Below are 25,697 nucleotides of genomic sequence, written 5' to 3'. Positions count from 1 at the left end.
GTGTAGAGAACAGAACCTTAGGAACCTGTGAGAATAATTAATTCTTTAAGTGGGTTGGACGTAACTCATGTCCCACTTGATTTTCAAAATACGAATCAGTCTCCAAAATGTCCTTTAAACTTAAAAGGCGTTGACAACAGATTTCCCAGATCCTCAACAGGAACTTCATTCTAGAGAATGAGGATAATACACAGATAATAATGTTGTCATTTTGAAAATTAGTGAGACCTGAGTTTTTAACTATCTGGATCCTTGGTTGCAAAATAAGAGAAAACAACTGTGGTTGAAAAAGGAATTTATTAGAGGGATACTGAAGGGTTCATAGTAACAGTGAGAGTCTTGAATGTCCTGAGAAAGTTATGGGAAGGAAGAAAGGCCAACCTGGAAAGCCAAGAGCAAGGTCTAGCCATTGTCTTTTATCAGGATTAGTTTGGTCACGATGGCAGTGGTTCTTACCACTTGCAAGACAGCATTGCCACTGGGCACTGCTGCCACCACTGCTTTCACTGGCAGCCCTGTAGCCACCACGAATGGGTCCTAAGCACCCCTTTGTCTTTGTGTCACTCTCTTCACATTCAAAGCCTTGAGCTGAAGCAGAGTCTAAGTAGGAAGCTGCTCATTTCTGTAATGGGAATTATACTCCTTTGGCCCACTCACATGCAATGTGGAAGTCTTTCTCATTTGCATTCCTTTTCTTCATTTTCTTGCCTTATGGTTCTTACTGGGACATCTGATACCATGTTTGGTACTATTGGTGAACAGTACCAACCGAACCAAAGAGAGTGAACTTGTTTTCTTCCTGATCTTGAGGAAAGCATTTAGACTTTCTCTGTTAAATTGAAGATGTTCCTGTTCATTACTCATTTGCTGAGTGTTTTGGTCATAAATAGATGTTGAATTTTGTCAAATTTTTTTTTATTCTGTTGAGATGATTGTATGTATTTTTTCATTGTTTGCTAGCTGAGTAATTAAATAGAGTAAATTTTTGAATGTCGGACAGATCTTGAATTATTTGGCCCTTTTATATATTGCTGAACTCTGTTTGCTAATATTTCATAAGAATTTTAAGTCTGTTTTTCATGAGGGATATTGATCTCATGAATCTTTTGTCTCATTTTGGTATCAGAGTAATGCTGGCTTCATAAAACTAGTTAGGAAGTGTTCCGTCCTATTCTATATTCTGAAAGAGTTTGTGTGAAGTTAGTATGAATTCTTTCATAAAGACTTGGTAGCATTCTCCAGTGAAACCATTTGGGCCTGCATTTTGTCTTTGTGGAAATATTTTAAACTATGAATTTGGTTTCTTTAGTAGATGAAGGGATATATAGTGTTGGTATCTCCTTGACTAGTCTTAGGCAGTGTGTGTCTTTCATGGAATTTATCCATTTCATCCAAGTTATTGGATTTATTGGCCTAAAGTCATTTATAATTCCCTTATTATTATTTTAATGCTCAAAAGATCTATAATAATGAAAACTTATTCCTTATTTTTCTTGATCAGCCTCACCAGAAACTTACCTATTTTATTTTCTTTTCAAAGAATCAGCTTTTGATTTTATTGGTTTTCTTTATTATTTATTAGTTTTCTAGTCATTGATTTTTATTTCTTTATTATGTCCTTCCTTCTGCTTACCTGGGATCTAGTTTGCTTTTCTTTTTTCAGTTTTTTAAGATAGAAGTTTAGTTCACTGACTCATTTCTTCTTTTCTAATATGAGCATTTAATGCTGTAAGTTTTCCTCACAGCACTGCTTTAGCTGCATCTCACAAATATTGATATATTGTATTTCATTCAGTTCAAAATATTTTCTAATTCTCTTTTTATTTCTTCATTAACCCATGGGTTATTTAATTTTCATATATTCATGGATCTACCAGATAGCTTTCTTTCATTTTTTTTCCCATGTATTTTTGCTGTCTTTTTGATATGATTTGTGGGAAATCACCACCTAACTTTGAGAAGAGGCACTGGTCTGAGCCACCATTGTATGTGAAATGCCCACAGGCTGCCTCAAGCCTGTGCTGGTGGGCAGGTGTATGTATCAGCAGTGGGCTGCTCTCTCTTGGCTGGCATATGAGAAGTGGGGCCAACCGTTCTACCACCACTGCCATGTTCCAGGATTGAGGCCGAAAATTTGTTAAAAGTCTGCATATAAGGCAACCACGTTCCCAGTCCTCCTATACCACTGTGTACCTATGAACTCTAGTACCCAGGCATCTACCCTCATATAAGGAAACAGAATCTTCTTCAAAGAAATCACGTGGCCCCAGAGAAGGCCCTAACGCCAGAGCTAAACTCCTTGCAGGAATTACTGAAGGTAGATTCCTGGGTCACCCTGGTGGATGAATAGACCTATGCAGTGGAGGAGGTAGCCAACTCTGGTCTCCTCAACACTCTCAACAAAGGCAGCTGATTTAAGACTCATTTCGTATTTCCTATTGACTATCAGCATTCACCACTTAACTTTAGACTTGGCTGTATGTGGCATGCCAGTACTTACAAGAATGGAGGGTTATCAGTTTTGATGTTTGTGTAGATGACTCACAGATAAAGAGTAAGATCAGCCTTCTAAAAGATGGAACCCTACTCATAGTGACAGGACTGTCCTGTTCAATACAGTCTTACTTTTAATGGTCCAGGACCCTAAAATGTGAATGATCATTTGCTGGGTGACTGGATTAAAGATAACTTCAGTTTTCTTCTTGGTATATTTCTATCTTTTCTATTAATAACTTCTCTAAAGTGAATATATATAGCTTTTGTGTTCAGACAAAACGTCTTAAACCATTAAGGCAAAAATTAGTAGTTGTGAAATAAATGAAAACATCAGATCTGATTTAGTGAGCATGACGTAAGGTATAATCAGTGTGAAACTAGTGATTTAACAGCAAACTGGGTTGATCAGAATTGTCTCTAAAGGTGTTTACAAGAGAAGTAATTGACAAAAGCTTTCACTTCTCCACGAAGAACAACTGCAGGAGTCCCACAGAGGGTTGTCTGGCCCTTCTCCGTGGGTCAGCATTCCTGAGGAAAGGTAACAGTACACTGTAATCATGGCATTAACAAGACAAGAGTATCCTAAGCTCTTCGGCTTGGCCCCCTGTTCATTCACTGGTGATGGTGTTCCTGCCGGGGGAGGGGCAGGAGAGTTCGAAAGACAACCTTAACTTGAGAGAGGAGACAGGTTGCCCACGTTCCATTACTAACACAGTCTTTCCTGTCCATCCCGTACACAGGCAGCTGGCAAAGAGTCTTGGACAGGCTGGTGAAATTGAGCCTGAAACAGAAGGGATACTTACAGAATATGGTGTGGATTTCTCTGATTTCTCTTCAGAAGTTTTAGAATGCCTCCCTCAGGGCCTGCCTTGGACAATACCACCAGAGGAATTCAGCAGGAGAAGAGATTTAAGGTAAATATCTGAAACCCTTTAAAAAATGACACGTTTTCTACCTTTCTGTCTTCTGACTTAACTTTCTGAGGAGCTGGCCTCAGATGTTGCCATCTTTCCACCAACGCTCAAGTTCCGTACAATTGAAACTCAAGTGCTCTGTACCAGAGGTTGACCAGTCATGCCTTGTGAGCTAAACCTAGCCTATTGCCTGTTTACTTACAGCCTGTGAGCTAAGAAGGCTTCCTAGGTGGCTCAGTGGTAAACAATCCATCTGCCAATGCAGGAGACACCAGAGACGTGGGTTCCATCCCTGGGTCGGGAAGATCCCCTAGAGAAGGAAATGGCAACCCACTCCAGTATTCTTGCCTGGAAAATCCCATGGACAGAGGATCTTGTTAAGCCACAGCCCATGGAGTTGCAAAGAGTCAGACGTGACTGAGCACACTTGCATGCACTTGTGAGCTAAGAATGGTTTTTATATTTTTTCATGGTTGCAAAAAATTAAAACAATAATTTTTTATGAAAATTATATAAAATTCAAATTTCAGCATTCATAAAGTTGTGCTGAAACTTAGCCATGCTTATTTGATTATATATTGTCTTTGGCTGTTTTTTTGCAATACAATAGCAGGGTTGAATAGTTGCAACAGAGGCCATATGGCCTGCAAAGCCTAAGATATTTGCTGTCTAGCCCTTTATTGAAAATGTGTGCTGACTCTTCTAGACCATTCTAATTTCAACAGGTACAGTTGCCACCTTCTTTTCTCATTGCTAAGCCCCATAGGTCTGGTCCAATAAAGACAGTGTTATCTTGTTAGAAGTGCCCTCCTTTAAGTGGGCCTCTTCAGACACAGAGCAAAGGATTCAAAACTTCTGTGCTTGGAGCTTCATTTTAAAGCTTTACTTTTAGGTCTGGAATTTGTTGGAAAGTACTTTTGTGGTATTTTTTTTTAACAACATCTTCTTTGAAGATGTTTCTTCATTGTGGGATGTTAGTTCTTTTCTGATATTTCTCTTCAGAATTTGGTTTCAGTGCTGGCATTCATTTTGGATGCCACATGGAGATATTCAGAACCAAGAAACTTTTCATACAACCCACTGAGGCCGTGGAAGGTTTTTTGCTAAGGTCATCCCGTGTCAGAGTCTTTTCCACCACCACACTTGCTCGCTTCATGCAGCTGAACTTATGGTACCTTAAGCTTGTGGTGCCCATTACTCCACCTAGTTTGAGAATCCTCCTTTCCGGCTCCCTCTCGCTTTTGTATCTTTTAGGAATTTACTTTTTTTTTTTTTTCCTTTTCTTGCCAAGGGTAGGCAAGGAAAAGGAGTTGATGGTTCCCTTTCCTACTTGTTAGTGACTCAGATGGAACACACATTATATTTGAAGTCAGTTAACTCAAGTTGCTTTCTTGGCTTTCAGCAGTAACCATTGTTCATAGAACTGCTTCTGGTCAGTTATCTTGTCAAGGGTTTTGGGATCCTGAGGCCATAATCTTATTCTCTCTGAATCTTCATATTCTCATATATAAATGGAGGGACTTGTTTTCTGAGATCTTTTCCTAAATCTAGGAATCTATTAAAAAATTAATAAGAAAAAGATAGAATGGATGACTGAATTTTGTTGTTTGAAGTGTAAGTTAGTAGAGCTATTCCTCCGTAGCTATCGACATTTTAAATGTACCTACCCTTTCAATTCATGCTATTCAAGGAAGTATATTAGGGCACATGTACTTGAATGTTTGTTGCTACCTTATTATAAAAGTGACACTGCTGATGTCCGCTAGTAAAGGAATGGTTACATAACCTATGTCATATCAGTAAGCTAGCATTCTCTGTCACTGTGAAAAAGAAGCTAGACCCATGTGGACTTTCCTAAAAGAATGGCTTATTGCAAAGTGAAAGAAGCAAGTTTCAGAACAGTAAGAATATGAGCCTAGTTTTTAAAACTATGTAAAGGTATATGTATAATATACATGTATACATGAAAGTATATATATATATATTTTAAAAAGTCCCGGAAGGAGACACAGCAAACTGCTAACAGTGATTATTGTGCATGGACTCAGTGAAGTGGTAAGAGGCATGGAGGCAGTATTTTACTTTTCATTTTATAAATTGCTCTATTATTCAAGTTATTTAAACAAATAACCTTTATAACTTTTTAAAATTATGAATGGAAATATCAGAAGAGAGAGGTGCTCAATCTTTCCAAGCCTGACTCCTAGTGTGCAGGTAAATAATAAGTCATGCCAGTAGTCCCTGCAGCCAGTATTGCTCAGTTCCCCTCTCATGGCCCCACATTACCTTTTTCTTCTGCCCCTGTTACCTTCTGAGTTAGACCACAGACTGGGAGGTCTTGCTCTGCAGAAGGCTTCTGTTAAAATATACCTATGTGTCCTGCACAAGGATCCAAAGATTCAGGGAGCCTGTGGGATGCTCTCTGCTGTTAGCATAGTAACAGGGATTTTTTTTTTCACTTTTGTAAATATCATTTTTGCCTATCACTATCTATTTTTTTTTTTTTTTAATTTTATTTTATTTTTAAACTTTACATAATTGTATTAGTTTTGCCAAATATCACTCTTTTTTTAAATTTTTTTTTATTTATTTATTTTAATTTGGAGGATAATTACTTAACAGTAGTGTGATGGTTTTTGCCATACATCAACATGAATTGTTACAGGTATACATGTGTCCCCCATCCGAACCCCCTCCCACCTCCCTTCCCACCCTATCCCTCTGGATTGTCCCAGAGCACCAGCTTTGGGTGCCCCGCTTCATGCATCGAACTTGCAATGGTCATCTGTTTTACATATGGTAATATACATGTTTCAGTGCTATTCTCTGAAATCATCTCACCCTTGCCTTCTCCCACTGAGTCCAAAAGTTTGTTCTTTATGTCAGTAACAGGTTTTTTTTTTTTTAAAAAAACACTTTAATTTCTAGGAGCTGTTTTCCTGTCCATTATCCTCTAGAATTATTTTTCTAAAATTCAAATCATTCTTTTGTTTCTACTCCTTTGGCTTAAAATCTTTCACCTGCTTCCTGATGCCTAAAGTGGTAACCTCTAAACTTTGTTGGACATGCATTTCCTGTAACTTCTGTGCCTTTATTCTAAAATTACAAGTGTACATACTACTTCACTAATTTATTATGTGTTATTAACATACATAAAAGTGGAAAAATAAGAATGAAACAAATTTTAATGTATTTTATTTTACTTTAAAATGGTAGAGAAAGATGTTCATATTATCATTAATCTTTTGGTGAAAGCAATGTGATTGAATATTTTAATTTTTTATTTTGCTTGAGCAACTTGCAATATGGAAATACAAAGGTCTGCTGCTAAATCGCTTCAGTCGTGTCCAACTCTGTGCGATCCCATAGACGGCAGCCCACCAGGCTCCACCGTCCCTGGGATTCTCCAGGCAAGAACACTGGAGTGGGTTGCCATTTCCTTCTCCAATGCATGAAAGTGAAAAATAAAAGTCAAGTCGCTCAGTCGTGTCCGACTCTTTGCGACCCCATGGACTGCAGCCTACCAGGCTCCTCCGTCCATGGGATTTTCCAGGCAAGAGTACTGGAGTGGGGTGCCATTGCCTTCTCCACAAAGGTCTGAGTGTATTTTGTATTTTGATACTTAGTTTTGGTTTTAATGGTTATCATAACTGAAAAAGATGCCTCATATCTTAGGAAGAAATGAGTTGAACTCACTAAATCATTTTTCAATCCTATTCACTGATCATATTCAGATTCATTTTGAAATCAGTCCTTTCTTTTGAACAAATTGAAAGGTGCTACATTTTTAGAGTTTTTAAAAATGGTTTCATTATCTTCAATTATTTTTCAGTTGGCATCTTTAAAAACTAGTTATAAAATTACGTGAGAAAATTTAAGTGTACGGATATGAGCAGTTTGGTAGCTTATAAGATTAGGTCATTTTAGGTCCCCAAATTGTATAATAATGAAACATTTCAAAACATCCAATTTTAGAATTTTATATTAAAAACTTGAGTTTCTTGTTTTATTTTGCTTTCAAAAAGCAATAACTTTTAAAAATCATTGTTAAAAGATCACATTTACTTGAAGGGACAGATTAAGTGTATTTTTTTTTTCTAAGTATCTGCTAGGGAACATATGATTGACAGTCATTGTTTTGGAATCATAATGTGGCTGATGATGAATTCATGTTACGAGCAGAAGAAAATGTCAACTTTGCTATTTTCATGGTATTACTATTATTAGTTTAATATTATCTTCAATCTGGATTTTTGCAATAGTCTTTTTTTAGCCACGTACCTATTTTGTAAGGATTAACTTCGCTAAAACCATAAATCCATGGTACTGGGCATGTATAATTACCCACTGTTCATAGTTGGCTGAAAATAAAAGAACCAACAAACGTGCCAATATCATTGCCTTTTGTGTTCTGGAACACCTGAGGTTCACCTCATTTACCACCTGATCCACACATCTTGTGAGTATGCCAGGGTTAATTCATGTGTGTATGTAGCCACAGTAAATAATTTCTCATTTTTTTACAATAAAAAATAGAGAAGTACTTAGTATGCTGAAGCGTTTGGATCTTATTACCTTTTCCTCTCTTTGATTGGTCTTGTAATAAATTTATTTCATTTTTCTATCAACAAATATTTATCGAACACCATCCACAGGCAGTAGAAATTCAACATAAGTAAAAGTAGATGATGGTTTCTGTTCTTGTGGAACTCTGTCTTGGAGCAATAGTCAAATATGGAATTATAATGGACGAGAGATACTTGGTACAAGAATTTATAATACTCTTATTTATTTTGCTCAGAGGTTCAGTGCCCTCAAAGAGGTTTTGCCAATATTTTTCTAGGAAAGTCAAAAGAACTAGGACTGAATCCTAATATACCCTAAGAAACATGCTATGAATAAATAATACATATTCTGTAAACTCCTAAATCAAACTTTTTTTCTTTTCCTCTCTTCTTCTCTCTATGGTGGTTTAGTCGCTAAATTGTGTCTGACTCTTGCAACTCCATGGACTGTAGCCCACCAGGCTCCTCTGTCCATGGGATTCTCCAGGCAAGAGTACTGGAGCGGTTTGCCATTTCTTTCTCCAGGGGATCTTGCCGACCCAGGAATCAAACCCGGGTCTCCTGCATTGCACGCACTCTTTACCAACTGAGCTATGAGGGAAGCCTCTTGTGTTTACATATATATATATATTTTAATATATATATTATATATATATATATAAATATATAAAATATATATGTACATATAATATATACCAAGTATACTAAATCAGTCACTGGAAATGCAAGGCAAGTAAGGCCCAGCCCTTGTTCTTCATGACTTTACTGTTCACAGGAAGGCAGATTTATACTCAGATAAATTATAGCAGAGAATAGCAAGTCCTATAATATCCGTATGAACAAATTTCCAATGTCATTGGTGCTAGAGCTGAGATCTGAGAAATGAGCAGGCATTTCTAGAACTAGAGTGACTAAGTAGTCTTCAGTTTAGTGGCAGGCTATGGCTGCAGAAAGGGTAGGGTGTTCCCTTAAGCCTTACAGATCTACTGTAACAGGGCTCACAGCTCCTATGGTTTTGATGGCTTCTTGACCCCCTCTGCTGGGCCGCCCTGCCGTGGAGCCTGTGATGTTGCCCTGGCTCTAGCTATGTAAGGACTTCTACATACCCGTTTAGGTTTGGTATTTGAACAATTATATTTGGAACAGAAAAGTTCCATCAATCTTTAAACCTCATAATCCAATTATGTCAGTAAAATTCCAGTTTTTTAGTCCAGTGGAATTGGGGTAATATTTTGCAAACTGAAGTTGAGAGAAATAGTGTTTATTTTGAAAAGAAAAATGGTTGGTTAGCAATTTTCAAGAAGGAAGGCTGGTGTGAACTCCTAGGAGGAATCTGGCCCTTCTGATTGGGAGCACCATTTTTCTGGACCTTGGGCTTCAGTCTCTGGAGAATTGGTGCTTGCATGGCCTAACCTGCAGCTCTCCTTAGCAGGGCATTTGAGGTTAAAAAAAAAAAAAAAAAAAAGGAACGCCAATACTGCAAGCCTTTGGGGATCAGGAGGAGAATATATCCAAGGAAACTGCTTAAAGGGGGTTGCACCAGAAGCCCAAGAAACCCCAAGGTTATTTCTGAGACTGGCTCCAATTATTTCCAATTTCATTCATATTGTTTTGCTTCCTTTGTTGCTAAACTGAAACCAAAGCTTAAAAGCTCCATTAAAGTAGAAAGTGAAAACCTAAATTATTGGAGGGGGAAAATACCATGCTAAACTGATTTTTATACTTCAGTAGTATTGTAGAAGTTTGGATCATGTCACTTTTCAGTAAAACTATGAGCTTCCTTTAAGTAGAGGTGATTTCTATAGTTTTTCACAGCAGAACTTGTAGATATCTATTTCTTTACTATTCCCTCAATAAAAAGGAAGCCCAGTGACCTCCACTGGACCATTACAAATGCAAAACTTGGCACTTAAAATTGCTTGCTCTAAATTTTCCAATTGCTTTCCCCCCTCCCTTTTTTTTTTTTTTCCCATTTAATGTCGTTCTGCCAACTAGTGATTTTATTATTATAAACAGGACATTGTATTCACTTTTAAGAAGAAATATGAAGCTGGAGGTAAAATTACAAACTGCACCTTCTCAGCTGCCAAAATAGAAAACAATGAGCTAAAAATACTGATCACAGAAAGGGTGTTGTGGTGAGAAATATTGAAATATCTTCAGGATGGAACTGTTCCAGATAGACAGAAATTTCCTCTCACTCCAGGTAAAACCAACCTTGAAATAGCAACTTGAAAGGAGAGACATATAATACTAACCTCTTTCAGGTCAAGCCTCTTGTGGGAAAGCTTTCAAACATAACTAACATTAAATGACTAATGATCTTGCTGTTTATCAGGAAGTCCAGTCTGATTAAATTGCCATTTAGAAAAGGTCCCTCTGGTGAGGGAGTGTGGCAGTGTAGAAGGAGCACTGGAAGTTAGGGACTAGCTGGGTGACCTTGGGAAAATTAATTACATTTGGGGAGACAGTGAACACAGATGAAACTGAAGTTTCATCTTTGGTAAAATGGATTATTTGACCAACTTAGGTTTTCCAAAAGATGTTGGTAGGCTGCAAGTTCTTTGGGATTTTAATATGTGCTATGGAGAAAAAAGATTCCGTGGCCATCCTGTTTCGGAAAACGTTGGGTTAATACATTTCTTACAGCACTTTTTTGTGGATCATCTCATGAAACTAGTGTTCCTTAGTATACACTATGAAATTGCTAAACTAAATATTTCACAACGTAATAGGTCTAATGGTGTGTGACTGTGTTTGGGATGTCCTTTCTGAATTATTCAGAGCAAAATTCTTGGCTTTGAAAGAAAGTGGTATTCCACTGGTGATTATCTGCCACATTTATCTGACAAATATTGACTGTGCTTCTCTGTGGGCAACAGAAGGAATTCAAGAACTGTGCTTTAAATTAAAGCATAGTCTTTAAAGCATTCTCAGCTCTTCCATTGCCAAGGGAACCCCTTCTTTTCTTGCCTGGTGGGAAGCAAAGTTTAATTGTATTAGTTGCTTAGTTGTCTCCGACTGTTGCAACCCTATGGACTGTAGCCTGCCAGGCTCCTCTGTCCGCGGAATTTCCCAGGTGAGAATACTGGAGTGGATTGCCTTTTCCTTCTCCAGGGCATCTTCCTGACCCAGGGATTGAACCTGGGTCTCCTGCATCGCAGGTAGACGCTTTACCGTCTAAACCACCAGGAAGTCTGGGGGAAGCTGTCATTGTCATTTGAAACAGCAATGCTATTCCCTTCATATAAATCCCAACTCACTGTTTATGAAAATACAAGAAACTCATAGATAGTAACAAAGATGAATGGGTCTGAAAGTAGATCCACAAGTGGATATTCTTAACTATAAGTACTTGAGTAGTTTGTTAACATAAAATTTATATTGATAAGTAGCACTAAATCTCAAAGAAAATAAATAGCCAAAGATTAGTAGATTTTATCTGAACAGGTAGAAAAATGCCTGTTGACAGAGAAGACAGTATTTGAACTTATACTCAGAAATAATTTTGTACCATTTTGCAAATATGAATGCATAGCAAAGATGATTAATTTCTATATATTCTAAATACATGAGATTTGTTTGGAAGTTATACTGTAATGATTAAAAAAAACTTATTTTTATGTGGGTGGCTGAGGATTTAGAGTAAACTAGTAGGATTTAGAGATAACTAAATGTCAGAGTGGCAAAGTCTCTGAAATGTTTTTTATGTTGAGATATTCAAATACCATAAAATTCATCTTTTTAATGTACAATTTGACAATTTCTTGGACATTCTTAAAATTATGCAACCATCACCACTAATTTCAGAACATTTTCACCCCTCGCAAAAGAAATCCTAGACTTACTGGCAGTCGGTTCCTGTTCCCTCTCCACCCTAGGTCCTAGCAACAGTTAATCTACATTCTGTCTCTATGAATTTCCCTATTCTGGACATTTCATATAAGTAGATTCATGTAATAAGTGGCCTTTGTATCTGGCTTCTTTTACTTGGCATAATGTTTTCAAGGTTCACCCGTCCTGTAGCATGTGTCAATATTTCAACCCTTTTTATGGCTGAATAGTATTCCATTGTATGGATATACCACATTTTGTTTACCCATTTGTTAATGGACATTTAGGGTGTTTCTAGTTTTTAACTGTTATAAATAATGCTGCTGTAAATATTTGTGTACAGATTTTTGTGTGGACCTATGTTTTCAATTCTTTTGAGTGTATACCTAGGAGTGGAATTGCTGGTTCATATAGTCACTTTATATTTAACCTTTTGAGTAACTCAACTTTTTTCCAAAGTGACTGCACAGCTTTACATTCCTACTAGCGGTCTGTGAGTGTCCTAATTGCTCCATGTTTTCACCAACACTTGTTATCTGTATTCACAATTACAGTGATTCTTACAGGTATGGAATAGTAGCTCTTTGACAGTATCTTGCTGATAACATTCACTGGGTGGATTGATTCTATTATCATTATAAACTGTCCTTTTTGTCTCTAGTAACAGTTTTTATCTTGAAATCTATTTTGCTATTAGTTTAGGTACTCTGCTCTTTTTGATTATTGTTTGCATGCTGTATCTATAATCAAAAAGGTATACCTATATCTCTTCCATTTTAAATGATATAAATGAGAAATAGATTTAAGGGACTAGATCTGATAGACAGAGTGCCTGATATACTATGGACGGAGGTTCGTAACACTGTACAGGAGACAGGAATCAAGACCATCCCCAAGAAGAAGAAATGCAAAAAAGCAAAATGGCTGTCTGAGGAAGCCTTACAAATAGCTGTGAAAAGAAGAGAACCCAAAAGCAAAGGAGAAAAAGAAAGATATACTCATTTGAATGCAGAGTTCCAAAGAATAGCACGGAGAGATAAGAAAGCCTTCCTCTGTGATCAATGCAAAGAAATAGAGGAAAACAACAGAATGGGAAAGACTAGAGATCTCTTCAAGAAAATCAGAGAAACCAGAGTAACATTTCATGCAAAAATGGGATCAATAAAGGACAGAAATGGTAGGGACCTAACAGAAGCAGAAGATATTAAGAGGTGCCAAGAATACACAGAAGAACTGTACAAAAAAAATCTTCACGACCCAGATAATCACGGTAGTGTGATCACTCACACTCACCTAGAGCCAGACATCCTGGAAAGTGAAGTCAAGTGGGCCTTAGGAGGCATCACTATGAACAAAGCTAGTAGAAGTGATGGAATTCCAGTTGAGTTATTTCAAATCCTAAAAGATGATGCTGTGAAAGTGCTGCACTCAATATGGCAGCAAATTTGGAAAACTCAGCAGTGGCCATAGGACTGGAAAAGGTCAGTTTTCATTCCAATCCCAAAGAAAGGCAATGCCAAAGAAACTCAAACTACCACACAATTGCACTCATCTCACATGCTAGTAAAGTAATGCTCAAAATTATCCAAATCAGGCTTCAGCAATACGTGAATTGTGAAGTTCCAGATGTTCAAGCTGGTTTTACAAAAGGCAGGAACCAGAGATCAAATTGCCAACATTCACTGGATCATTGACAAACCAGAAAGAGAGTTCCAGAAAAACATCTATTTCTGCTTTATTGACTATGCCAAAGCCTTTGACTGTGTGGATCACAATAAACTGTGGATAAGTCTGAAATAGATGGGAATACCAGACCACCTGACCTGCCTCTTGAGAAACCTGTACGCAGGCCAGGAAGCAACAGTTAGAACTGGACATGAACAACAGACTGGTTCCAAATAGGAAAGAAGTACATCAAGGCTGTATATTGTTACCCTGCTTACTTATATGCAGAGTACATCATGAGAAATGCTGGCCTGAAAGAAGCACAAGCTGGAATCAAGATTGCTGGGAAAGAAATCAGTAACCTCAGATATGCAGATGACACCACCCTCATGGCAGAAAGTGAAGAGGAACTAATGAGCCTCTTGATGAACGTGAAAGAGGAGAGTGAAAAAGTTGGCTTAAAACTCAACATTCAGAAAACTAAGATCATGGCATCCGGTCTCATCACTTCATGGCAAGTAGATGGGGAAACAGTGGAAACAGTGGCTGACTTTATTTTTTGGGGCTCCAAAATCACTGCAGATGGTGATTGCAGCTATGAAATTAAAAGACGCTTACTCCTTGGAAGGAAAGTTATGACCAACTTAGACAGCATATTAAAAAGCAAAGACATTGCTTTGTCAACAAAGATCCGTCTAGTCAAGACTATGGTTTTTCCAGTAGTCATGTATGGATGTGAGAGTTGGACTATAAAGAAAGCTGAGCACTGAAGAACTGATGCCTTTGAACTGTGGTGTTGGAGAAGACTCTTGAGAGTCCCTTGGATTGCAAGGAGATCCAACCAGTCCATCCTAAAGGAGATCAGTCCTGGCTGTTCATTGGAAGGACTGATGTTGAAGCTGAAACTCCAATACTTTGGCCACCTGATGCGAAGAGCTGACTCATTTGAAAAGACCCTGATGCTGGGAAAGATTGAGGGCAGGAGGAGAAGGGGATGACAGAGGAAGAGATAGTTGGATGGCATCACTGACTCAATGGACATGGGTTTGGGTGGACTCTGGGAGTTGGTGATGGACAGGGAGGCCTGGCGTGTTGCGGTTCATGGGGTTGCAAAGAGTGGGACACGACTGAGCGACTGAACTGAACTAATGTGTGAACTCTGAAAATCACCTTCCTATCTCCCTAAGGTTTGTTATTGTTACTGTTTTTATTGCCCTTGTGACTTCACTGAACTAATTCTAATTGTGTAGAGTCTGTATTCTTTGTTGTGTGAAGTCACTAAAATTTCTGCTTTGCTAGCTTAATGGTCAGCTAATGAATGAACGGAGATTTTCTTAAATGCTTTGAACCAATGGTCTCCTAGCCTTTGCTGAGAGCCTCTGTGCATATACTGATTGGGTCATACCTCCAATGTTCAAACATGCACTTTACAGCTCTGCCTTAGTCTTCACTTCCTGCTGTGCAGAGCTTCAAGGTCAACCAGAGGTGAGAGCTTAAGTCCTTTTCTGGTGTCTGTTGGCATGTACGCAGCCTTATGCATGTATGCAGCTGTCTCAACCCCCAGGAATATGTCAAGTCTTTGCAAAGGCCCCTGGGGACTCCTTTAACTTTTTTGGTCAGCTTCTTATTTTCCAGCTGTTACTGCTATCTCAGAAATCTGTGATGTTAAATAATTGCTGCTGACTGTTTTTAGCAAGCACCCCTGAGGCTATAAGGCTTTTTGCATAGGAGTTAGGTATGAGTCAGGTCAAAGTAACATGAATGGGGTTTTTCAGAGAACTGCCAGACAACTTCCATAATGACAAGAATGCAGATTTTGGTGAGCTTCTGAACCTGCTGTGTCCCCTCCAGTGGCTGCTAGGCTGTTGGTTTTCACCAGAATTAGAAAGCTGTTGGTTTTCAAGGCCACCTCAGAGCTGGGGAGTGGGCCGTGAGAATTAAGGCAAGTAAAAAACGCACAGAGCTCACTATTCTAATTGAAATTCATCTATTTCTCTTGAATAAATGTACATCAGATTTTTATAGGCCTCTGGTTAATTTCTGGAATTATGAAAAGGTTCATTTTAACCATTCCACCGGTGTTACTAATGCCTGTGTGGAGAGGTCCATACTCTGCCAGTCCCACTGCCGTCATTCTCAAGGCTCTTCACTTTTTCATGCCAGGGATGGGGCTAAAAGGAGACAACTTCCAGCAGAAAGTTTTGAGAAAGAAGCAAACCCGCACTGAAGATAATAGTGAGAAGAGAAAGAATTTGAAAATAAGGGCCATGAGAAGTAAATAATTGTATGGGCAAATCATTCTTAAGATTTAGAAATGTTGGACAGCTTGACATCCACATCAGTGGCGTGAAATTAACAACTTTATTGATAATAGGAAAAGAGGGGGATAAATGTCTTAGCTTTCTATGAGGTATCTTGTTCTGTACTTAACCCTTCATCTTTCCCCAAAGATCTTACTCTGCTAGTTCTGTCTCTTGCCCTTGCCCTGTACTGCATTTCATCCACTTTTCAGGACCCATCTTCACTACTGTGAATCTTTTGACATCTCACTCTGAAAGTATTAGTCATGCCCCGTTCTTCTTTCCCTTGACCATTTGTTCATACCTATGTTATAACACTTGCCATATTGTATTTCTAATTTACCTGTGTACAGCTCTCTCTTTCTGATGGAGAGCAGTGTCCTCAAGAACAAGGACTAGATCTTTCTGTTTCTAGAAACTAATTGGTATATAGTAAATCATATATGTATATATATGTATAAGATAAGGGAGAAAAAGACAAAAAGGGTTTTATTTAGAAGTTTGCAGAATGTGTTAATGTATTCAGAACTGAACTGAATGTGTTTTTAAGCAACAGTAGGAATCATTCCTATTTCTTTTTGATATTCCTAGGCAAAAATATAGATAAAACACGGTGCAGTGCCTTCAAAAAAGAAGTTGTTAAGATGTTTTCCTATCTGATTTTCACACTAAAGAGTAAAGTGTTAAAATTACTGTAATAAAATACGGCACAACTTATATTTCTGACAAAGATGGAGTAAACGCATTCTTTCCTGGCTCTTTGTATTAACAGCTGTAAACGTGGAGCATAACACAACAAACACGTGTAGGAAGATTCTGAAGGAAGGGGAAGAGAAGGTGGATTGCCTAGGGGGGTCTCAGGACTCGAGGGCCAGCATGACAGTGATCCCCTGGTTTTCTTATTGTCTCCTACAAATCCTAAATAGGGTACTGTGGAAATTGCCAACCTAGAATGGCCAAAAAGCACAGGAAAAGTGGTCTCCAAGAGAAACCTTTCTCTTCTAGCCAAAAGACCAAGAAAAGGATAGTCTAAAACAGAAAAGCTTTTAAGCAGTGCTCACCATACTCCAACCAAATGCCAGTGGAAAAGACACACACACACACACACACATACACACACCGTGGTTTCTGTGGGCCTGGGCACAGTGTTCACAGTCTACACCCCACCCCATCCTATCTCATGAAATCACGCAGCAGTGCTCCAATTGCTCCCTCCCTCCACCCCACTTGGTGATGTCTCTGGAGCCATGCAGGGACTTAATCTTCCATTCTGCCTGCCACATTGCAGGTGACACTGATTCCTGCTTAGGGAGATGTCTGTGGATCTGAGCAGGGGACTAATCTTCCCTCCCCTGCCCAGGAGAAGTGGTTGGCGGTGCTCTAGTTCCCCTGCCAGAGTGGTGTCAGTGAAACTAAGCATGAAGCCGTTCTTCCTTCCCCTCCTAAGTAGAAGCAGGCATGCTCCAATTCCCTAACTGCGATAGTGTCACTGGGGCCAAGCAGAGAGCTCACCTGTTCCCATCCAGTGGAAGCAGACTTTTCTGTTTCCCCTGCATGGGTAGAACTGACAGAATCAAGAGTGGAACTGACCTTCCATCCGCTCTCCAGTAAAAGGAAGCATTTTCCCACTGTCCCCTGAGAGCAGTACCAGCAGCTTCCAGTGATGAGATGAGCCTCCATTCCTGCCTGGCAGCAAAGAGACTATTGGTCAGGGCCGCTTACCATAACATCCTTGCCTGGTGTCAGTGGAGCTCAGGGCAAGCTGAGCCTCTGCCTTCTGCCAGCATAAACAACGTGGTGAGAGAGGGATATTTAGCACTTAACCTGCTTCCCTCTCCTTGTGTCAACAGGGATTTGAACTTGTGCCCCCAAATTATAGTGACAAAGTAGTATACACCAGACTTTAGCTTTTCCTATTCCTGATGGCAGTGGGGCTTAGTGGGGAACTAAGCTTATACCCAGCTAATAATGGTTGATAACTTCCCGAATTTGGCCAAAGACAAGCCCACAGATTCGGTAAGCTCTGCATACCTATAAAGAAAAGCACGTTCCTCCTTTGTGTCTTCTGCTCTCCGTGCTTGCGTGCCTCTGACACCAGATGTGTGTAGGAGTAAGTCTTCGTCACCTTTGGTCAGGCAAAGGAAAAGTGATCACAGAAAAAAACAGATTAACTAGGATAGCTATGGTCAAAAATACAGATAACAAGTGTTAATGAGGGTGCAGAGAAATTGAAATCCTCACAGATTGCTGGTGTGAATGTAAAATGATGTAGCCACTTTGGAAAACTGTTTGGCAGTTCCTCAAAGGGTTAAACATAGAGGTAATGAGCCACCAATTTGGCTGTTAAAGAATTAGAAACATATGCACCCAAAAAGTTAAATGTGGATGGATGTTCATAACAGCATCTCCTTAATAGCCAAAAGATGGAAACAACCTAAATGCCCGTCAGCTGTAAACAGGTTAACACTACGTGGTGCATTCATTCATTGGAATATTTTTTGGCCGTGAAAAGAAATGAAGTACAGATACATGCTGCAACATGGATGAAACTTGAAGACATAATGCCAAGCTAAAGGAACCAGACATAAAAGGTCGCATGGTGTCCTACAGATAAGAGTCACATGGTGTTGGCTAGGGGCTACAGGGAAGGGGAGATGTGGAGTAAGTGCTAATGGGTACGGAGTTTCTATTTTGGGTGATGAAAATATTATGAGGGTAGGTAAGGGAAATGATTCTGTAACTCTGAAGTGTCCATGTGATTATTTCCAATTAGCAGTAATCATGCCTTGAATAAACCTCACTGGTTGCAGTACTACAGCTGTGCAAAGCTTGAATTGTATATTTTAAAGGGTGAATTTTATGGTGTGTGAATTATCAGATCAGATCAGATCAGTCGCTCAGTCATGTCTGACTCTTTGCGACCCCATGAATCGCAGCACACCAGACCTCCCTGTCCATCACCAACTCCCGGAGTTCACTGAGACTCACGTCCATCAAGTCAGTGATGCCATCCAGCCATCTCATCCTCTGTCGTTCCCTTTTCCTCCTGCCCCCAATCCCTCCCAGCATCAGGGTCTTTTCCAATGAATCATCAACTCTTCGCATGAGGTGGCCAAATAAAATTATTATTAAGGGCTTCCCTGGTGGCTCAGTGGTAAAGAATCAGCCTGCCAATGCAGGAGACATGGGTTCAATCCCTGGTCTGGGAGGATCCCACGTGCTGCGGAGCAACTAAACCTATGCACCTCAACTATTGAGCGTGTGCTCTAGAACCCGGGAACCACAACTACTGAACCTTCTTACTGCAACTGCTGAAACCTATGTTCTAGAGCTCATGCTCACAGCAATGAGAAGCCTGCATGCCACAACTCAAGAAAAGTTTGGGCAGCAATGAAGACCCAGCACAGCCAAAAAAATATAAATAAAAAAATTTAAAAACCATTGTTAAAAATCAATACATGTAATCTATCATGTCAACAGAATAAACAAAAATTTAAAATTGTAAGATCCCGTCAACTATTACAGAAAAGGCATTTGGGAAAAATTCAACACACATTCATACCAAAAGCTCTCAGCAAACTAGACAAAGAGAAGAACATTCTCAGCTTGATAAAGATCATCTACAAAAAACCTATGGGCGATAGGCACGTCGATAAATGAAACAGAATAGAAAGCTCAGGATTAGTTCCACACAAATATGCCCAATTAATTTTTGATAGAGGATCAGAAGCAATTCAATGGAGGAAAGATAGCCTTCCAGCAAATGATGTTTGTTGGAGGAATTGAGCATATATAGACAAATGAATGATCCTTAACCTAAACCTCATGCTTTAGGCAAAAATTAACTGAAAATGGGCTTCATTATAAACTATAAAACTCACAGAAATGTGTATAGAATACTTGCATGATAGAAGGTTAGTAAAGGGATGGCTTCTACTTTGCCACTTCCCTGGTGGCTCAGTGGTAAAAGAATCCACCTGCCAATGCAGGAGACACAGGTTTGATCCCTGGTTCAGGAACATCCCCTGGAGAAGGAAATGGCAACCCACTTCTGTACTCTTCCCTGGGAAATCTCATGGACAGAGGAGCCTGGTGGGTTTTAGTCCATGGGGTTGCAAAGAATCAGACACAGCTGAACACACGTGCTTCCACACTTCAAAAGAGTTATTAGACTTGACACAAAAAGCACAGTCCATGTCAGGAAAGATGGATAAATTGGTTCTCAATGACATTAGAAATTTTGTTTTCCTGTGAAAGACTCTGTTAAGAAGATGAAAAGACAAGCTAGACTGGGAGAAAATATTTGCAAACCGCATATGCAACAAAGGAATAGTATCTACAATATGTAGAGAACCCTTAAAACTCAACAGTATAAAAGCAATCCAGTTAGAAAATTGGCAGAAGACACATGCTGCTTATGGCAAATGCATAAACAAAAAAACATCTAAGAACTTCCCTGACTTTGGTCCAGTGGCTAAGGCTCCACACTGCCAATGCAGGGTGCCTGAGTTCAATCCCTGGGCAGGGAACTAGATCCCACGTGCCACAACTGTGAGTTTGCAGGCTGCAACTTAAGATCTCCCTACTGCAGTGAAGATCAAAGAACCTGAGTGCTCCAGCTATGACCTGGTGCAGCCAAATGAATAAATAAATAATAAATATTTTTTAAGTTGAATATCATTAGCCACTAGAAAATGCAAATTAAGTCTACAATGAAAATACCAGTACTTACCTATCAGAATGGCTAAAGTAAAAGCAAAAACCAAAGTCTGTGAGAAGTTCCAAGCAGAGAAAGTGATTCATTCCCACACTGCTAGTGGAAATGTAAAATGGCACAGCCACTCTGGAAACACTTTTTGCAGTTTCTCAAAAAGCTAAGTGCAACCACCATATAGCCTGGTAATTGCATTCTTAGGCATTTATCCCAGAAGAATGAAAACTTATGTTTCACACAAAAACTTATGCACAGGTTTTCATAGCATCTTTAGTTGTAGCATCCTCAGACTGGAAACAACCCAGATTCCCTTCCATGGGTGAATGGTTAGACAAGCTGTGGTACATCCACATCATGGAATGGTACTCAGCAACAGAAAGGAATGGACTGTTGATATACACAACAATTGCATGAATCTTCAGGAAATAAGCTGAGTAAAAAAAAAGCCAGTCTGCAAGGTTTATAGCTGTATGATTCTACTGATGTCACTTTTTAGGAAAGACACATTTTGAAAATGGAGAGGTTTGTAGTTGTCAGGGACTGAGGCGTGCAGACGGGTGGGAGTTAGGTATGATTATTATTAACAGACAACTTGAAGCATCCTTGAGATAAGATAGCATTCTTTATCTCGACTGAGGTGGTGCTTATATGAACCTCCGCGTATGATGAAATTGTTGAGGACTTCATGAATACAGGTACCAATGGGTTATCTAAATAAGATCAGTGCACTGTCTCAACATCAACATCCTGGTTTTGATATTGTACTATAATTTTATAAGATTTACCATTGGAAGTCACGTAAAAGGAAGATGTGTGTCTGCTCAGTTGTGTCCAACTCTTTGTGACCCCGTAGACTGTAGCCTGCTAGGCTCCTCTGTCCATGTAATTTTCCTCTCCAGGCAAGAATACTGGAGCCAGTTGCCATTTCCTCATCCAGGAGATCTTCCCGACCCAGGCATCGAACCCACATCTCTTGCATTTGCAGGCGGATTCTTTAACCCTGAGCCACCTTGGAAGCCCCAACAGAAAGATAGCATCTCTCTATTATTTCTTACATTGTGTATTAATCAATGATTATCTCAAAATAAAAGTTTAAAATTTTTTAAAGGGGCACCAGATGAACACAGATGAGAAAGTAATTAATTTTGCATGAGGAAACTTTAAAGCCAGGTAATCTTTGAACTTGATCATGAGGGATGAATAGAATTTCCACAGGCTTTTGTCTTATTATTATTTTAAAAGGAAGAGGAAAAGGCAATTAACACTGTCACTGACATCGTCTGAGAAGACCTCTCAGTAGGAGGATATGTCTGTATGTCAGTAACCTTAGGCCTAGGTTAAGTTCAGGAAAATCTGAGGGTGTGAGTTAGAGGGCGAGAACAGAAAGTTTGGATGGAGGAAGATGAGTAAAATTTGGGTATTAAGTGCCTAGGATAATCAATAGGAGATGTCCAAGAGGCAGAAAGAAACAGCTGGCACTCATGAATGGAGTCTGGGCTGCAGATACCTACTCAGGTACATGAAGTAGTAGTTAAAGCCACAAAGTGAATGCATATACCTGGTAAGCCTATAGTCAGAAAAGGGAAAGAGGACCAGTGATGGACTGTGAAGAGCTCCGACATTTAAAGGGTGGAAGCTTCTTAGGAAAAGGTGAGGAGCGGGCTACAGAAAGGAGGGTGTTAGAAGAGGTAAAGGGAAGGCAAGTTCCAAGCAAGGGTGAGCTGCCCTGGGCTCTGGGACAGAAGTCATTGCATTTATCTATCAAGCCCTTTTCTTTGTCTTTGGACTATCTCGTGAGTTGTTTCAGTGGCACCACCAGAGCCAAAAGAGTGGAAGGGACATGAAAAAGTGGGGACGCTAAATACATACATGCCTTTCAAAGAGCTTTGCCACACCAGAGGCTGTGACAGGGAGCTTGACAGAAGCAGGGTCCTGAAGATGTTTGTGAGAATGAGGAGGGTTTGAGCCTGCTGGCAGGCAGCGGGTAAGGAGCCATACACATTTTTGGACTCCTCTTCGGAAATTGCCTTCAGAGCCTAAGGCACATTTTCAACAATGGCAAATCTTCATCTTTTGAGAGTACATTTGAATTTTGGAAACAGCTAAGTCAGTTTGGAGCCAAGAGTGGTAAATCAGGTGGGTGATCAGGCTGGATAATACGACTTCAAAAGAAAAAAAAAAGTATAATTATAAAGTAGTAAAACTGATTTTCTTGTGAAGCTTGTGAATTGGCTTAGAAAGTAGTTCTTACAGAATTCCAAAAACCTCTTGAGCAGTTGTGGCATGATGTGAGCAAGTGTATGAAGTCTCTTTGTAGGTTTCAGAGGAAGATATTGATGTGCATAGAGGTCCTGTTACATGTGTGATGGTTTTGTTGCATATATTTACTCATATTTGTTACATATATTCACTCAGAGTTTGCAAATGTAAAGTTGCCCTGTATTCTTTTTGCCTGAGAGGTGACCTAGTGGAATTATACCAAAGTTTGTATGTGGGAGAATCCAGAGTTTCAAATTGTGATTGTTTAAACAGTTCTCCTGTGGTCTTACAGATGTAATTAGAATTCCTAGGATAGGAGTGTTCCCACAAGCATAATAATGCTTTAAATGTGTGTTCAATTATCCTTTTCTATAGCCATATTTAATCGTTTCTTTTTGAAATAGAGCTACTTTGAAAATATTAAATCACTCGCATGATCTTGACTGTTGGTCAGACCTGACGCAGTGCTGGGCACGGAGGAGGTGCTCATTGGGTGTCCCTTTCCTGTTGTCTCTGCCTTGGGGCTTGATACACACCAAGGACACACCAAGAGAAAGACCCGTTCCCTAGTAATAGATCATCTCCGTTACGTTCTGCCAGACATATCCAGGATAAGGGAAATTAACACATGGGAAAGTCTGAAGTTTTCATTTAGCCTTGTTGTTAATGTGGCAAATAAACATATGTGCTAAGTTGCTTCAGTCATGCCCGACTCTTTGCAACCCCATGGACTGTAGCCCTCCAGGTTCCTCTGTCCATGGAATTCTCTAGGCAAGAATACTGGAGTGGGTTGCCATTCCCTTCTCCAGGGGATCTTCCCAAACCAGGGATCAAACCTGGGTCTCCTGAATTGCAGGCAGAGTCTTTACCATCTGAGCCACCAGGAAAGCCCAAATATACATATACCAAAATATAATTTATTGACTGCATCCTTTGTACTTTTTGATAGGTATAATTATTTTATACTTAAGCATTACCCTATTTAATCATTAAAACAACCCTGTGAAATATTGGATTGGCCAAAAAGTTAGTTTGGGATGGTACAGAAAAACCCAAATGAACTTTTTAATCCAATAATCACCCCTGTTTGACAGATGAAGAAACTATGGCTCAGATGAGTGTAGTCACTTGCTCAAAGTCACATGGCTGAGAGGGGCAAAGCATGGACTTGAATTCAGTTCTGCAGTCTAGGAACCTCTTACCACCATCTCCGTATGTCTCCACATTAAAACTCATACCCTTGATAAAACATTAAAAAAAACAAGGAAAACATCAAATCAAAACAAACAAACAAACAAACACCACATGCTTCCCCTCCCCATTTTGAGAAAGGAGAAGTTAGAACCTCCTTCAAATCTCTGCTGGCCAAAAAAATGTCATAGCATTCATTGTACTTTGTGTAATTCTAATTACAGAAGCAATCCTAAAAATTAATTTGTTTTTGAAATAGAAACTTGAGGGACTTCCCTCGTGGTCCAGCAGTTAAGACTCTGGGCTTCCACTGCAGGGGGCAAGGGTTCGATCCCTGGTTGGAACTAGATCCCGTGTGCTATACAGTGCGGCACTTCCCCTCCTCCCACAATAGTAACTCAATATTGATACCCTGCCATGCCCTCCCTCTGCTTCCCAGCACCTGGTGCTCCCAGGAGTGGGCAGTGTGGAAGCATCAGCTGTAACATTCTGTCATGGCTTGCTAATGAGAAAGCCTTGGGGAAAGCCACAAGGAGTTAGCCATTCTAGGAAACTTTCCACAGCTGTTGCATTAATTAAGACTTTTGGTCCCAAATAACAGAAACCACTGGAGCTCACTTAAGCAGAAAGGGGAATTTGTTTTAAGGATCCTGTGATGACTCCCAGAATTCAAGGGCAGGGAACCAGGGACTGCAGTGAGGCAGGAAACCCAGAAAGGTTTCTTGCTTCACCTCCGCCCCTCACGCCCTCTACACCCTGGCTTCCCCTAATTCACACCAGCCTCTCTTGCTTCCTGTCCCTGAGGGGGATGGCTGCTACTAAGAGCTACCACAGCTACCCAGAAGGAGCCTTGCTTCTCTCTCCCTCTCCCCGCCTCACATGCCTTCCTCTTTCTTTCACTCTCCCTGTCCTGATTCCAAATTCAAGGGTGAGAATTAAATTTTGTCCTGCTTTGGGTTACGTGTTGGTTTGGGAGAGGGAGCGTCAAGCCAGTTAACAGTCCACCACAACTCTTGTTTCCTCCTCCCTTTATGCCATGGTGCCACTGGTTACTTTTCTATCCCAGGAGTTTGAAAATGTTAATGGCCCTGATAGCATAGGAGTGAAATATTAGAATGTAGGTTTTAGAGACAAATTTGGCTAGTGTTATCACTCTGCCACTTACTAGGTATGTGTTCTTGGGCAAGTTACTTAAATACTCTGAGCCTTTCTTTCTGTACAAGTTAAAAGGAATGTACAGTTGCTATATTTCTTATGAGGTCGTGGCAGGGATTAAATATAACACGTATAATGCTTAGCCCAGGTCTAGCATACATTATGCTTGATAAAATACTGCCCCTTCCTTCTTTCTGGTGAGCATTAAGATGCATTGCCTTGGACTTGGCAAAGGACTTGGGTTTTAAACCTAGAAAAGTTTCTAGGGTTGTATTCTCAGGCCAGAGCTAGAGGTCCCTAGGTATCACCTGAAGTGGATTCCACTCTCACAGATAGATGGTACTTCCAGTCAAGGGGGTATCAGCTCTACCACAGCTCCAGCCTTTTTTCCTGTGGTTAGAGCTGAAGGAGCCTGATTAAAGATTCAATTCAGTAAATATTGATTATCTTTACTATTTGCAAGACCCTGAACTCTAGGTTCTAGATCCAACCAGTCAATCCTAAAGGAAATCAGTCCTGAATATTCATTAAAGGACTGATACTGAAGCTGAAACTCCAGTACTTCGGCTACCTGATGCGAAGAGCTGACTCATTGGAAAAGACC

General features: G+C 39.7%; 1 protein-coding gene across 5 annotated transcripts in view; it reads left to right on the top strand.

Annotated features, from left to right (window-relative positions):
- The window catches only part of DIS3L2 (DIS3 like 3'-5' exoribonuclease 2), a 356,855-nt gene that overhangs the window by 157,360 nt on the left and 173,798 nt on the right, over positions 1–25,697 (top strand). For all 5 annotated transcript variants that reach the window (XR_011467266.1, XR_011467267.1, XM_005906404.2 and 2 more), the window contains one exon: positions 3,237–3,410. Coding sequence is in view for 3 of the 5 variants with exons in the window: in XM_005906404.2 (XP_005906466.2) it covers positions 3,237–3,410 (174 nt within the window). In the remaining 2 variants the exon portion in view is untranslated. Of the gene's footprint in view, positions 1–3,236; positions 3,411–25,697 lie in introns of those variants that run through there.

The sequence above is a fragment of the Bos mutus genome, chromosome 2 (genome assembly GCF_027580195.1).
Source record: "Bos mutus isolate GX-2022 chromosome 2, NWIPB_WYAK_1.1, whole genome shotgun sequence".
Taxonomy (NCBI): Eukaryota; Metazoa; Chordata; class Mammalia; order Artiodactyla; family Bovidae; genus Bos; species Bos mutus.
The sequence above is the reverse complement of the archived record's forward strand: the minus strand, read 5'-3'. Positions and strand labels throughout refer to the sequence as shown.